The sequence below is a fragment of the Amblyomma americanum genome, chromosome 7 (assembly GCF_052857255.1).
Source record: "Amblyomma americanum isolate KBUSLIRL-KWMA chromosome 7, ASM5285725v1, whole genome shotgun sequence".
Lineage (NCBI taxonomy): Eukaryota > Metazoa > Arthropoda > Arachnida > Ixodida > Ixodidae > Amblyomma > Amblyomma americanum.
The window spans coordinates 118207640-118221891 of NC_135503.1; the positions used below are offsets into that span (position 1 = coordinate 118207640).

The window sequence follows — 14252 nt, forward strand, 5'->3', positions numbered from 1 at the left end:
TTTTGCTCTACTTCTCCTCCCAATAAACCCGCACTACTCGCTAACCGCGGGATTAATTTGCAACTATGTAAAACAGACAACAAGGGCAACTGCTTGTCTGTCTGGCAACACTACACTCACAGCTTCGGGTAGCCATCTTGGTTTGGTCCAACTGGTGTGGCGCCTACCAAGCGTGCTTTCTTGACACTGTCAGAAATCTCGGCAGTATATTTTTCTAAAGCGGAGCTTCAGCCGGTGGGCTCCTTACACTGCTCGCGTTTAGCCAGTGCTAGCATACTTATAACACGTCCTATGGTTCGCTTGAACTTTGGCGCTGAAAATGGCAAGGATCGGCACTGAGTAGTGCCTCGAAAAGTCCACCTCTGTGCTATTGTCGTTTCAATTTGGGCATTAAGGCTTCTGCTCAAGCGTCGGGCATTGCCATTTCTCTTATTTTCAATTTCAAGTAAGAGAAGTGAAAATTAGCCTTGTAAAGTAGTGAGCGCTATTGTGTGCTTCGAGCACACATTCGTTGGCCTGGAGCGAACTGTGGGCTGCGGTTTCGTTCTCTCGACCAAACCAACATGGCGGGCGTGGTTCTCGAAGCACTAGGAGGTGACACTGCGTAATTCATGTATCGTCGCCTGTGCGGCCTTTTGGTGTGGCACCCTTCTGTATTACGTCTGTCGCTTCTCCTAGTCTCGTCTATGCCTACACCCCCCGCGTCCTGCTCATGAGAAGGCCCCTGGTCATGGTAGTTTTAACGCGATAGCGTTAGAAGCCCCGTTCACCAGAAAATCCGGTGGCGGCGTTCTCGGCGTTGTGAGCGAAGAATCGCGGGCATGGCTCTGGCAGGTGGTTCCGAAAGAGCAACCTAGGAGGCAAGTGCGCCGCCTAGGTCACGTGACCTTCCAGCACAACCTGCCCACCGTATCGAGTGCAAACTGCCCACTGTGGCAGGTGGCAATTAAATTAATGATCGGTAGCTCGGAAAGAGCAACCTATGCCCCACAAGGCCCACCGCTGGAAGTACCTGCCATCGCAGGGCAGTGGTGCATCGCCTAAAAGCGGCACCACTGCGCCAGGAGGGGATGAGGACTCCCAGGGATCTATGAATGTGAAGTAGAAAATGACCTCCTGCATATAGGTGAATCAACGTGGTTGTAAGCGCCGCTGACAATGCTTTCTGGTAGGGTCCTGAAGCTGGCACCTGCTACGCAGACGCCTTTACCTCCTCGACCAGTCGCAGCCCTATCGGGATGGCAGCATGGCTCTCGGAGAGGCTTGTCGACCCCTAAGCAGTTCGAAGTTCAGCGGGTTATAGCGACCGCAGCGCACATGGTCCGTACGCTTACGCGCAGGCGCACACAGAGTTTGTTTCACGGTTCTGGGGAAATTTGTGAGTGATGTAAATTGATTACTTAGGAAGCCTGTAACTATGGAAAATTTTGTTTATAACATAGCCGTTACAAATCGAACGGGTTCACGACGTTGTTTTACTGGCTGCTTCGTACTTAGAGCGAAAAACCTGCAGCGCGTTGCCACTGACGTTCGAGAAACACTGTGGCCGAGAGCTGGCGAGAATGTTATTATTTATGACTTCAAGCAACACCACTAAAATAAAAATGTAGTGCCGTACGTATAGATCAATACATGAGGAACGGCCTATAAGTTAGTACATGGTTTTTTCGATGGTAATTTTGAAATGTTGTTAGTTGGAGTATAGCCGCGCTACGCCTCAACCCACGGCACAACGAGGCGCAAGCAGGAAAGAGAATACGGTCGTGCTCATTGCTCATGCGCCTTAGCCGCCCATCTCCCCACCTATCGACGGCAGCATTACCGCGAAGCCCGACGATCACGTTCTCTCAGTTTCCTCCAGAGTGTGAAACAGCGCTGTAAATGACAGAGATAACAAACGATAACTTTTAAAAGGTAATTATAACTGTGAAGATAGTATGCACTAGAAAATCTAAGACGGCTAATGGAAAGCAGCGCTTAAAGAAACTAATCTGAAACGAAGCACGGCAAGGAATTCATTAAGAACATCCCGGCAATGTGCAACTTCAATAAGGCCAAGTATTGAACTGGAGCAATGAAATAGCAATTAGGCATTGTTGAGAACCATTTAACAGATCATATGAAGTACAGCGTTATACCGGGGGATTGGTTGCAGAGTAGACTAATGTTTATTTAAGGAGGAAAAGGATAGAAAGCCAGTAATAAATTCTTTAGACCGATACCATAACGTGCGTTATGTGTACAATATCTCTGCGAACGGTACAATAGAGCGGTGAGAATGAACAAAGAAAAATGGAATAGTCAAAGTAATTCGTAATGATTTCAGGCTGAGCAGCCGTTATGATCACATTCTGTTCGAGGGGGAGCACTGCGGTGGAACGACTCAGCGCACTATAATACGACGAAGTACAAATTACTTGGGTAGGTTAGAATGGAGGTAAGTAAATATGCAAAAAAATGTTTAGGGGGGCCATTTGGTGCGACATTACGTTTGGACAAAGGAAAAAGTGAACAAGATTTAACATAGGAAGACCGCTGTGAACCAGAGGAGGCTTTTTTGTGATGTTCCTTTTTGTGATGTTTCAAGGCTAATTTTTACTTCGCTTACATGAAATTGAAAATAAGAAAGAGATGGCAATGCACGACGCTTGAACAGAAGCCTCAATGCGCAAATTAAAACGACCATAGCACAGAGGTGGACTTTTCGAGGCACTACTCTATGCCGATCCTTGCCATTTTCAGCACCAAAGTTCAAGCGAACCATAGGACGTGTTATAAGTAAGCTAGCACTGGCCAAACGCGAGCAGTGTAAGGAGCCCACCGGCTGAAGCTCCGCTTTAGTATAATATACCGGTGAGATTTCTGACAGTGTCAAGAAAGCACGCTCGGTAGGCACCACACCAGCTGAACCAAACCAAGATGGCTACCCGAAGCTGTGAGTGTAGTGTTGCCAGACATACAAGCAGTTGCGCTTGTCGTCTGTTTTACATAGTTGCAAATTAATCCCGCGGTTAGCAAGTAGTGCGGTTTTATCGGTAGGAGAGAGTAGAGAAAAAAAAACCAGTTTAATACAACGGAACATTTCTTGCTCCTGTTATCCAACGACTGCTTGAATTAAGCTTAATTTTTTTCCGCTTTCACAAGCTGCTGGGCATGCAGGTTACGTTGATAACATTTTTTGCGATGTTCCTTTCCGTATTTTATAGGTAACCCTATTCGCGGAAGCAAGCTGTTATTTTTTAATTTAATTCCTGAGGATGAAGCGATATCAGAGTAAGAAGAGAAACGGAACTGCGTTAGCCGGCTATGATGACGTTGTAAGATTCAAGAACGTGGTGAGTTTATAAGAGGAAGGGTTGCGTGTTGCTAAAGAGCAGAAACTATTTTATCCCTTTCATAGGCAGAGATCATAAAAAAAAACGTAAATCGTCCCTCCGGGCACATCAGGGTAGAGAAAAATGTGGCATTTTTATGAAGGAACAAAGTAAAAATGTGCTTGTTTCAAATTCAAAAGTATATTTCGGGCGACTGAGAACGTAGCAGAGAGTTATGTTTGAGACGTTTAGATCCTTGGCATATACTTCTGATGAAATACGCGTTTGTGAGTCAGTATTGCGGCAAGCGTTTCGGTACTTCTGACATTCGTGAACAGAAATGGCGATCTCAGGAAAATGTACTTTTAACTCCAGGTCAACGATGTCGAGCACTTCAATCAAAGTGCTTAGTGCTAGACTCTGAGTAAACTCTACTCCATTCCCTTCTGTACGCTAATCGACAAAAACGGTCTCTTTCAGACGGGCGAATGCTAGTTTTCTTGGTGCTGCTAAGTGTAATGTAACATATTTCAGCTGCTAACCCATCTCATACCAAATGTAAGCTTTCACAGTTCTTTTAACTTCGCAAAAGTCTTCCGCACAAAATCTCCTTAGTTCTTTATAGCACATTTTACACTTGCGCAAGCGTCAGAATAAAACATTAAAGAGTATAGATTAGCATTTCCAAAAAGAAAAGCGACCAGTCATTTTCGATAAAGATAAGCCCCTGGGTTTTCCTTTGGACCAGAATGTACGCGTTTTGTTTTGGACGGAGCAGCCTAATTTTTCTTAGTTGTCCCAAAAGCATGAAGAGCTTTCCAGTTTCCTATAAGATATGAACTCATTTCGGCAGATATGAAGTTCTGTAACTGGATGCGATGCTTAAAATAATTAATGTGACATAATATCTATGTTCTCGCTCATGTACAGCGCCGCGCTATTATACTGCTATAAACTCTTGTTTTCACGCTTATTTCGATGATACTAGCAAAATGTAAATACCTGGTAAACATAAATATTGAGCAAGAAGTGTGCGTCACACTCCTAAGGCTATAATTGCTGCCGTACTGCGAATACCCATCAGGATTTTATTAATGGAGAAGGCAGAACCATATTGGCAGTGTTGGGTTCCCACTCCTCAGTCGGTGCTGTTGCAGTCTTCCTCGTCGTAAATGTCGACACCTTTGCCACAGCTTTCCTTGTACTTCTTGGTGCATTTTGGGGGAAAGTTGTTCTTGAATTCATCGTTTACCCACAGCAGGCATTCTAGAAAGAAAGTACAGCTGCATGGAACGAGTGTTTGTTGATAGAAAGCTTTCACTCATGGTGCTTTGCACTTCCTACAGGCTATCGGCAGGCCTCCCAGGTGCCTCGAAAGCAGGGAGTAAAACTCTGAAGCGTGCATGAATAACGCTCTGTTGTTCGAGCCAATTTGGAAAATATGAAAAATTCCGGGAAGGTTGTTGCTCTTGAGAATAAGCTTGTTCACCGCATGTGCAGTTTGCGGAGTGCGTGTCGAGCTTACAGCCAATTGAGCTATCCGGTATTACATCCCATGTTTTCCCACTATCTTCAATTACTGAATTTCGCTTTTAGCTGTCAGCTTTACGGAACTCTGAACAATAATATGAATAATAGTAAAGAAAGGCACAGCGTTTGCTCCCAGCTGACAAGGAAGGAGGATTCCTAGCGCTACCCTCTCAATTGTACGTCAAGAAGGGTAGGGAAGCTATTTTGTCTTCGTTTTCTGTGGCCAAGAACCTTAACCTGAAAAGAATTAAAGCTAAGGCCAAGAGAGTGTGCAAAAAACTTAACCTTGAACTGTTAACGAAAAGAGCAGATAAAAGTAAAGGACTTAGTTTACAAGTGTTTTTTAGCGCAAAAACCCATAAACCAGAGTGTCCGTTTCGTGTGATCGTATCTGAGAGAGGCACATGGCAGAAAACTGTAGCCGTTTTTCTAAAAAAGATCTTAAATTCGCTTACGTTGGACGATCCTTTCCTGGCAAAACATTCGCAGGATGTAATCCAGTTTTTAGAAACTAACAATAACAAGGGACTGAAGGCCTGCTCTTTTCACGTCAAGGACTTATATTATTCACTACCACATGATGAGCTTTTCACGTGCATAGCAGAATGTATTGACCAGCAAGGATTAATTGAATTCCAAAACAAGAACGGGATATCCGCCGAGGGCTTTTCAGAACTACTTCAAGTGTATTTAACTTCTACCTACATTTCCTGGGATGGCGAGTTTTACCTGCAAAAACGAGGAGTTTGCATCGGGTCATGCATAGCTCCCGTGCTTAGTGACTTGTTGTTAGCACAAAAGGGTAGAAGGCTTCAGGAAAAATTGAAAGGGTCAAAGGTTGTACAATGTTTTCGCTATGTTGATGACTTTCTTGTTCTTATAGACTCTAATGTGGAAGAATTTGACGCAGTCTTTACGCAGATCAAAGCTAACTTTGTTGAGTGCCTTCACCCCCTTATACTAACTACTGAAGTGCCAGAAAACAATGTCATCCAATTTTTAGACCTCAAACTCAGATTAATGCACCATCACATGTGCTGGTCTTACCAGCCACGAAGCAGAAAGCCATTGCTCTCTTTTATGCCATCTCATTCTGAGCTGGTAAAACGTGCCGTGGCGAAGTCATGCTACCACAACGCGCTTAACAAATCTTGCATGCACTCCATGCAAGATAGTTTCCTTCTCCAAACTGATCGGCTCGTTAAGGCTGGTTATCCCAAGCAGCTACTAGTATCAGTGTCCGAATCTATTCTCAGTAGTTTCAGCAAAAATTGAAAAGGGGAGCAGGCAGAGACGCGGAAGGAAAAAGAAAAAACTACTGTTGTGCCTTACATTCATCAATTCTCCCACAGACTAAAAAAGATAGCGAATAGAGCACGTGTCAAGGTTATGTTTTCGGCTCCGGATAAGCTTGGGAAGATGTGCAAATTGGTTAACACTGAATACGTTCCCAGAGATTGCGACATCAAGCATGAAAATCAATTCGTATCATGTGAAGAAGGTGTAGTGTATGCCATTCCCTTGTCATGCGGCAAGCTGTATGTGGGTCACACGGGGAGATGCCTTAATGAACGCCTGAAGGAGCACAATAACAACGTGCATAACACAGTAAAAAGGCAACCATTGTAGAGACTGTGAAAGCAAAACTTGCCACCTTGACTTCACTAGCACACAAATTTTAAGTAAACACAGTGAACAATTAACACGCGAAATAATCGAAGCAGCGCACATCGCCTGGTCTAATGACGCATGCGTCAGTAGCCCCTCTTTATCAATCAGTCCTAAAGAATTGGCATTTCTAGCGAAGGGAAAATGATAATGTGGTCATCATCCTTGTTTCAGTGCGACATGCATGAATTGACTATGAATCTATGAATGGATGGTTTGGTTTCCTTGTGTTTTTGGAACTGTATATATGCCTCGTTCCAAACAATAAACACCAGTTGAAAGTCAGCGCTCGTGTGTGTCGTGTCTCCCTTCGTGTCCGTGTCCTAGTGCGCGCTGTTCTGGTTATAATGAGTTACCAACTCGCCCAAGCATCTGTTTGAGCGTTGTTGGTCGCGTTCCAACCACTCAACCAGCCGCCATTTTGACCCAAAGGCCCCTGCAAGTTGGGGCGCATTTCCAGCTTTATTCTTCATTTTTAATTCAATTTTTACTCCGCTTAACCCCAAGGCGCCACAGCTGCAGTGTACCACCAGACAGGAGACACACTTTCTCCATCTCGTTTCCTCCTTGCCTGCTGACGTCGCCGAGGAATTAGCGGACGCCATCACCTCGCTGGGCACGGCCCGACCCTTCGACACGTTGAAGGCGGCTATCGTCGACCGCAAGGCAGCACTCGAGGGCAGCAGACTCCAGCAGCTCCTCACCACTACAGAGCTCGGTGACAGCCGTACTTCGCAACTCCTTCATCGCATGCGCCAGCTGCTTAGAGACTCCACCGGCCAGCAGGACCCTCTTCTGCTTGAGTTGTTTCTCCAGCGTCTTCCCCAGAACTTCGTCCTTGTCTTTGCGGCTGTGGGTGATGTCTCATTGGACAAGCTCGCCCAACTCGCTGTCCATGTTGCGGACTACTCTCGGCACCCCAGCCTCAGCGCCATGTCTACTCTGCCTCCAGCTACTACCGCAGCCTTCCAGTTTGCGAGCATGGAAATTCGACTGGCTGCTCTTGCCATGCGGCTCGATGTCTTCGCGCCCTTGCCACGCCGCGCTCCGCCGGGATTCAGGTCACGTCGCCACTCCCCGGAGCCTTCCGGCTCCCCGGAGCCCCAACCATCCGACGCGCGGCCAGACACCTCCCCCTCAGCTACTGCTGGCACCTCCGTACCTTCGGCAGCTCTGCATGCAAGCGCACTGACCTGTGCTCCTGTTTGGGAAACGCTGCGACTAGCCACTGACGGCGGCAAGTGGTAGTGGTGGACGGACATGCCGCCTCTTTTGCGTCTCGGACAAGATCACTCGCACTGGTTTCCTGGTGTTCACGAGAGCACAAGTCGGCGTAATAGCGGCCTCTTGGAAGATCGCCGTCGCATCGTGCAGACCCCCCGCTCCAAATGATAAATAACTGCTCCATTCGCACGTACGACCAACGATGCCTTACGATTAACCTTGTATTCCGCCGCACGTTTCTTTGGATTTTCATTATCGCCGACATCTCGCTAGCTGTTATCGGTGCTGACTTTCTCAGTTTTCGCAACCTTGCGCTTGACGTGCGAGCTCGTCGCCTCACAGATCTCAGCACGCACCTATCCGTCAACGGCGTACTCTCCGCCCCTGCGGCGATGGGGATTCTAGCTCTCGTCCTCGCTTCGCCATGCGTGAAAGTTCTCGCTAATTTTCCCATCCTTACTAAGCTGCACACCAGAGAGTCACCGGTGAAACACTCGATCACCCACCACATCGTGGCCTCTGGACCTCCGGTGTTTGCACGCCCTTGCCGCCTGTGCGGCGAACGCCTCGCCGTCGCTCCCCGTGAGTTTAAACATATGCTTGAACACGGCATGGTGCGTCCTTCCTTCAGCAATTGGGCATCGCCTCTCCACATAATGCCAAAGAAAGGTCCGGGCGACTGGAGACCATGTGAAGATTACCGCGCCCTCAATGCTGTCACCATACCAGACCGTTATTTACTTCCTCACATTCAGGACTTCACACCAAACCTATCTGGATGCACTATCTTCTTTAATATTGACTTAGTGAAGGCTTACCATCAAATTCCTGTGGAGCACGCTGATATTCCGAAGACGGCCAGTGCGACACCACTCGGATTCTTTGTGTATGTCAGGGTGCCTTTTGAATTGCCCAGTGCCGCACAGACTTTTCAGTGAACTATCAAAGAGTTTACGCGAAGACTCGACTTCGTGTTCACTTACATCGATGACCTCCTCGTCGCCAGATCATCCGGTTCTCAGCATAAAGCTCACCTTTGCGCCCTTTTCTACCGACTTTATGAATATGGGCTAGTCATCAACCCGAACAAGTGCCTCTTTAGCGTCGCTACATTAGAGTTAAAATACAAGAGAGATTTTCCAGCCTGGCGTCGCTAAAAAGCTCAGAGAATTCTTGTGCCTCCTGAACTTTCATCGCCGCTTTCTCTCGAAGAGCGCCAATTTCCTGAAGCCTCTGGCGCACCTTTTGGCTACAAAAAAGGTCCTACTGCGCCACATGAGTGAACTGATGACGCTCCATCTGTATTCGCTGCTGGCAAGAAGGCGCCCGCCGATGCCGCCTTGCACATGTACACAGTTCCTGGGGCCACACTGCGCCTCGCCATCGATGCCTCGAGCATTCCGGCTGGCGCATTTATCGAGCAGCATGTCCGTAGTTGGCAACATCTCAATTTTCTTCGCAAGAGGTGAAGCCGCCTGAGGCTAAATACAGCACTTCCGGTCGAGAACTCCTCTTGGTGTACCTCGCAATCAATCAATTTCTCCACTTCCTGGAGGGCCGGGACCTTCGCGTCGTCACAGACAGTAAGCCCTTGAGGTTTGCCCTCCAACGGTATCACAGCACCTATGATGCGCACAAGATCCTTCAACAGTATTTTATCTCCGAGTTTACTGTGGATATCCGTCATGTCCATGGGCAGGAACATGATGCTGATGATGCACTTTCACGCGTCGGCGCACGTCGTCGGTATCTCTAGTGGACATGGAGGAGCTAGCGGCTGCATAGTGCAGCGACCCAGAGCTGCCTCGCCTTCGCTCCTCATCATCTACGTGCCCGTCCTTAACGTCCGCTGTCGTTTTCTCAAACTTCAATATTTACGAGACATCCGCTTCCGTCTCCCACCCTTAGGTACTTTTGGCTTTCCGTCGCGGCATTCTTGAAAACAAAAACTGCTGATGGTTTAGCTCCGATTAAACTTAGTGTGTACGCGATCGCTGACCCGAAGATGACGTGGCTTAGCTCACGGCTTGTCGCTGTCGTTTCTCCGCTTCTTGACGGCGTCGTTTGGCGAGCCGTTCCTCTCATTGTTCTGGCGTCTCTGCAGCGCGCTTGGCATATCTGGCTTCTTGGGCTCCATCTAGACTCGCCTTATACCTCGCCACATCTTCGGAATCCGTCGACGTGGCTGCCTACAGTCGTCGTTGATGTTAGTCGCAGTATGCACGCGGAGTTTCCGCTGCTTCACCCATCGTTGAACTTAAGTACAAGCACTTCGCACCGTCTATGTATAAAGTGGCCGAGCAATGACGCGCATGTGTTGCCCAACTATGCATGCGCTGCGAACCTGTAGCTGCCTCTATCGCAGCCAAGCTGCGCTAGTCGATGTTGGCAGCGGCGACGGCGCAATTAACTCTGAGGTCACGTGCGGCACACCTCTTGCTCGGCGCATGGGCATTGACAGCTCGGGCTTGGCCCGGTGGCTTTGACGTTACATGGCGTAGTGAAGCTATCGCTTCAAAACTGCACCACCTGAGCCGCCCTGATATCTGTGCGACGCAGAAGCTGGTCACATTTCGCTACCCTTGGCCAAGCACCAATGCCGACGCCCGTCGCAGGGCGCGGACCTGCCTTCAATGCTAGCGCATCAAAGTTTACCGGCATACCGTAACACCTGCCTGTCCTTTTCGGCCTCCCGATGCTAGGTTTTCCCACGTCCACACCGACCTAGTAGGATCGCTCCCGTCATCACGTGAGGCCCCTTACCTGCTCACATGTGTGGACCGTTTCACCCGCTGGTCCAAGGCGCTGCCTATTATTGGCACTACGGCAGAGAAAGTTGCTTCGGCCTTCATGGCCTGCCCTGTGCCTCGTTTAGGTTGCCTGTCTGTCACCACCGACCGCGGCCACCAGTATCAATCCGCCCTATTGACCACCCTTGCCAACATCCTGGTCGTCCGCCCTACCCTACGACCGCCTACCAGCCTTCGGCAAATGGCTTGGTGGAATGGCTTCATCGCCAACTGAAGGCAGTCCTTACCACTTTTCAGCCATATGAACACTGATTGACAACCTTCCTTTCGTCCTCCTCGGCATTCGCTCCACACTGAAAGCTGCTCTTCGGCTGAGCCAGTCTGCGGTGTTCCTCTGCGCCTCTCTGGCGAATTCTGTCCTCCGTCCCCTCCGTTCATCTATGATGCTTCTTTCTACCTACGAAATCTGCGCGACACATATAAACACATAATTCCTATCATCCCTGCTGCCCGTCATTTTCAGTCTGTGTTTGTCATCCAGGATCTGGACTCCTGCGGCCATGTCTTCGTCCGCTGTGACCACGTCCGTCCGCCCCTAATGCCGGCCCACTATCGACCATTCCGCGTGCTACATCGTGCGACGAAGTCCTTCACGCTAGAAATCGACGGCCACGAAGATGTCGTGTGTGCCGACAGACTAAAACCAGCCTACATTGCCTCTCCTCCGACCGTGACCTCTCAAGTCACACTTGATTCGACTGTGCCTCCATTTTGCGCGGCCTCCTCCAAGCATGCCCGCTGAACACATCCTGTGGCGTCCGCTCTACAAGAGGGGAGCCAGAGTTTCTTACTGTTAACTAGAGGAAACAATGGCGCCCCGTAAATGGGAGCTTGCATGGAGCATCTTCGAGACCACCTGAGGCACCATGAGTGCTCTAAGGATCACGGGGCAGAGAGCTACCGACTGCAGAACCACAACTTTCGGCCAAAAAATAATGAAAAAACAAACGTTGTTCGATAATCAAGAACGCCCTAAGGTTCAATATTATGTCTGTAAATTGCGTCAAACCAGCAGAAAAGCATGTAAATATAAAGTTTGCCCAAAATAAGCGATGGCTTGCTCTCCTATTGGCCAAGTATTGCAGACGACAAAAGCCAACATGTCTTGCTTAACAGGTGCAGTTTCAAAAATAAATATGTTTACAAAAAACGTTGTTCTTTGAACACTTTAAGAGGTTTTTTAATGGCACTTCGGAAATCAAAAACCTTTTATTGGCGTCATGTGCTGTTGTGTTTGCGCTACTATGGCTTTTGAGCACTACGTTTGCACCAAAGTCGTCTGCGCCATGGATAAGGAATGGGGCATCTTTGTAACGCCACTCTGTGCTCCTGAAAAATCCGGCTGTGCCGCACCAAGTAGCTCATCGCCCCATGATGCTTTGAGCGCTCATGAGCGCTCAGTGCCGCCAGCTTTTCCTCTAGTTAACAGTAAGAACCTCTGTGTGGGAGCACTGTAGCTCCCCTCGCGCCGCACTCTGATCGCAGGTCACGGCACGGTACCAGACGAGGAAGGAGAGGTTGGCGCTAGGCAGCCGCGGCACGAGCCGCGCAATAAAAAAAAAAACGGTTCTATCATCAACGCTGTCGGAGCACGTTCTTCCTTGCCTATAGGTCCGACAACTTCATCCACGGCGTTTTATAAATGCACGAACCGCTTCACATGTGACCTCAACTGCGGTATCTTTGGGACAGTTTTTGTGCAGTGTATTCGGAACACAGGTGTAGTCGCAACAGTAAAAAAAGAAAGCGAATTGCGCACGGTCAATGCGCCGGGATTTTCTGGCTTATAGAAGGAATAACATGTTGCAAAGTTATCCAGTGGCGACTACACTTACCTAGCACGAAAACCAAAATGCGGTCTTCAACAGTGTGCTAAGGCACCCGTGTGCTTTGCGATGTCAGACCACGTTAAAGATCCCCAGGTGGTCGAAATTATTCCGGAGCCCTCCACTACGGCACTTCTCTCTTCCTTTCTTCTTTCACTCCCTCCTTTATCACTTTCCTTACGGCGCGGTTCAGGTGTCCAACTATATATGAGACAGATACTGCGCCATTTCCTTTCCCCCAAAACCAATTATTATTTATCAACAGTGTGACGGCAAAAAGAAAATTGCTTGTCCGTTTCAGTTTTTACACAAAATGCGTATATTGTTCTTAAAGGAACTACGAAGTGTAATAAATGTAGTACGCTAAGCATTGATATATATTTGGCCCTGTTTCCGGTTCACAGCCGGTCTACGGCCGCCTCCTATTTTCACATTTTCTGTGCCTCCTCCGATGCAGGGCTGGAGCACGCAGGTCTTTTCGTTGTGAGTTGGAATGAAGAAGTAAGCATTGCATAGAATGTCACTACTTTTGCTCTGCTTTCTGGTTGGTAATTGAACTCAGAGAAAAGTGTATTCGTGCTGTTTAAGACTCGCTCATTTCTGTACGATAGAGCACCGGTGTAAAAGGGGCGAGTGGAGACGTTGCCTTACGTCCTCCCAGGTCCCCTGTTTCAAGAACAAAGCACGTCTTGTAGTCGGTGTAGGGCACAGTGGCAATGAAGCTGCTGCTGGGATCTGAAACAAACGAAATGTCACATATGTGGCTTTTCACTTTTCAAACATGGAATTGTGTCTTTTGCAATTTTTATCCTGCTTAATAACTCAGTAATTATGGAGTCAGTAAAGCATCTCCAGCAAATCTGAAATTCGTTGATGTCTGGAAATCTCGAACTTTTTCTAGCGAGAGGTACATTACGATAGTCAGGGCCGCGTTTCGCGTTGTCAGCCGGAGCCAGAACTGCGCATGCGCCGTTACCATGGCAACCAGCTGTGCCGTTCCACAGGTGTTCGCCGCTTCGCCGCGCCGGTCTCCACCGCTGCGCCGACGCGTTATAGCTACTGAGCCCTTTCCTTTGATCAAAAACAATTCCATTTCTCAAAACGTATACTTTCGTGGGCTTGAAGCGTCCATCGGGATTTCGAGATGTGAGAGTTACTGCAGCTCTAGCGCCTGTGTTGTGTCCGTCTTTCTTTGTCCCTTGTGCCTTTTTTCCGCTCCCCATATACCATGGATCATCGTTACCGACTCGCCGAAGTTTCCACCCTTGTGCACCTTTACGTTTCGTCAAAAACGTTTCCTTTCTTCAAGATACATGCTTTCTCGGGGTCATTAGTGACTCCAAATGCGCGATCAGCGGCTATCAGAGGGGCAGAGCGGATAAAGTCACCGCGTCCCTGCTCAAAAATTACACACCTGCGTCCACCATCAACCTTGTATGGGTGCCGGCCCACTCCGGCTGCTCAGGAAACGAGAAGGCGGACGAATATGCCCGAGGGCTAACCCAACTGGGCCGTCTGTACGAATGAGCCGCCGGCGGAGCCACCCACTACATACATCAAGGTTGCAACATACGTAGACAAAGCCGACGCCTTTACCTACGCACACACCCAGAGCTTACCAGGGCACAAGCCAGGGCTCTCAGCAGAGCTCAGGCAAAAATTGTTACGAGCCCATATCGATCAGCCTTAATTATAAATGGTGCAGTTAATCTTATTTGAAAAATTTGGGACAACCTTAACGCAGATGATGAGCGTACTCTCTGGGGATGCGAGGTAAATCCACCCCTCAAAAAGCTCCTGCCATATACCTCAGCTGATAGTTGGAAAAATAACATACGCAGTGAAGAAAAACAAGTACATGCCAAAATCGTAGATTGGAT

General features: G+C 48.4%; 1 protein-coding gene across 2 annotated transcripts in view; it reads right to left on the reverse strand.

The window, feature by feature from the left end:
* Positions 1 to 4382: 4382 nt before the first annotated feature.
* The window catches only part of LOC144097419 (uncharacterized), a 53912-nt gene continuing 44042 nt past the window's right edge, over positions 4383 to 14252 (reverse strand). For both annotated transcript variants that reach the window (XM_077630146.1, XM_077630145.1), the window contains exons 4-5: positions 13024 to 13107; positions 4383 to 4580 (exon numbers count right to left, since the gene is read on the reverse strand). In XM_077630146.1, the coding sequence (XP_077486272.1) occupies positions 4453 to 4580; positions 13024 to 13107 (212 nt within the window). In that variant the 3' untranslated portion in view covers positions 4383 to 4452. The remainder of the gene's footprint in view (positions 4581 to 13023; positions 13108 to 14252) is intronic.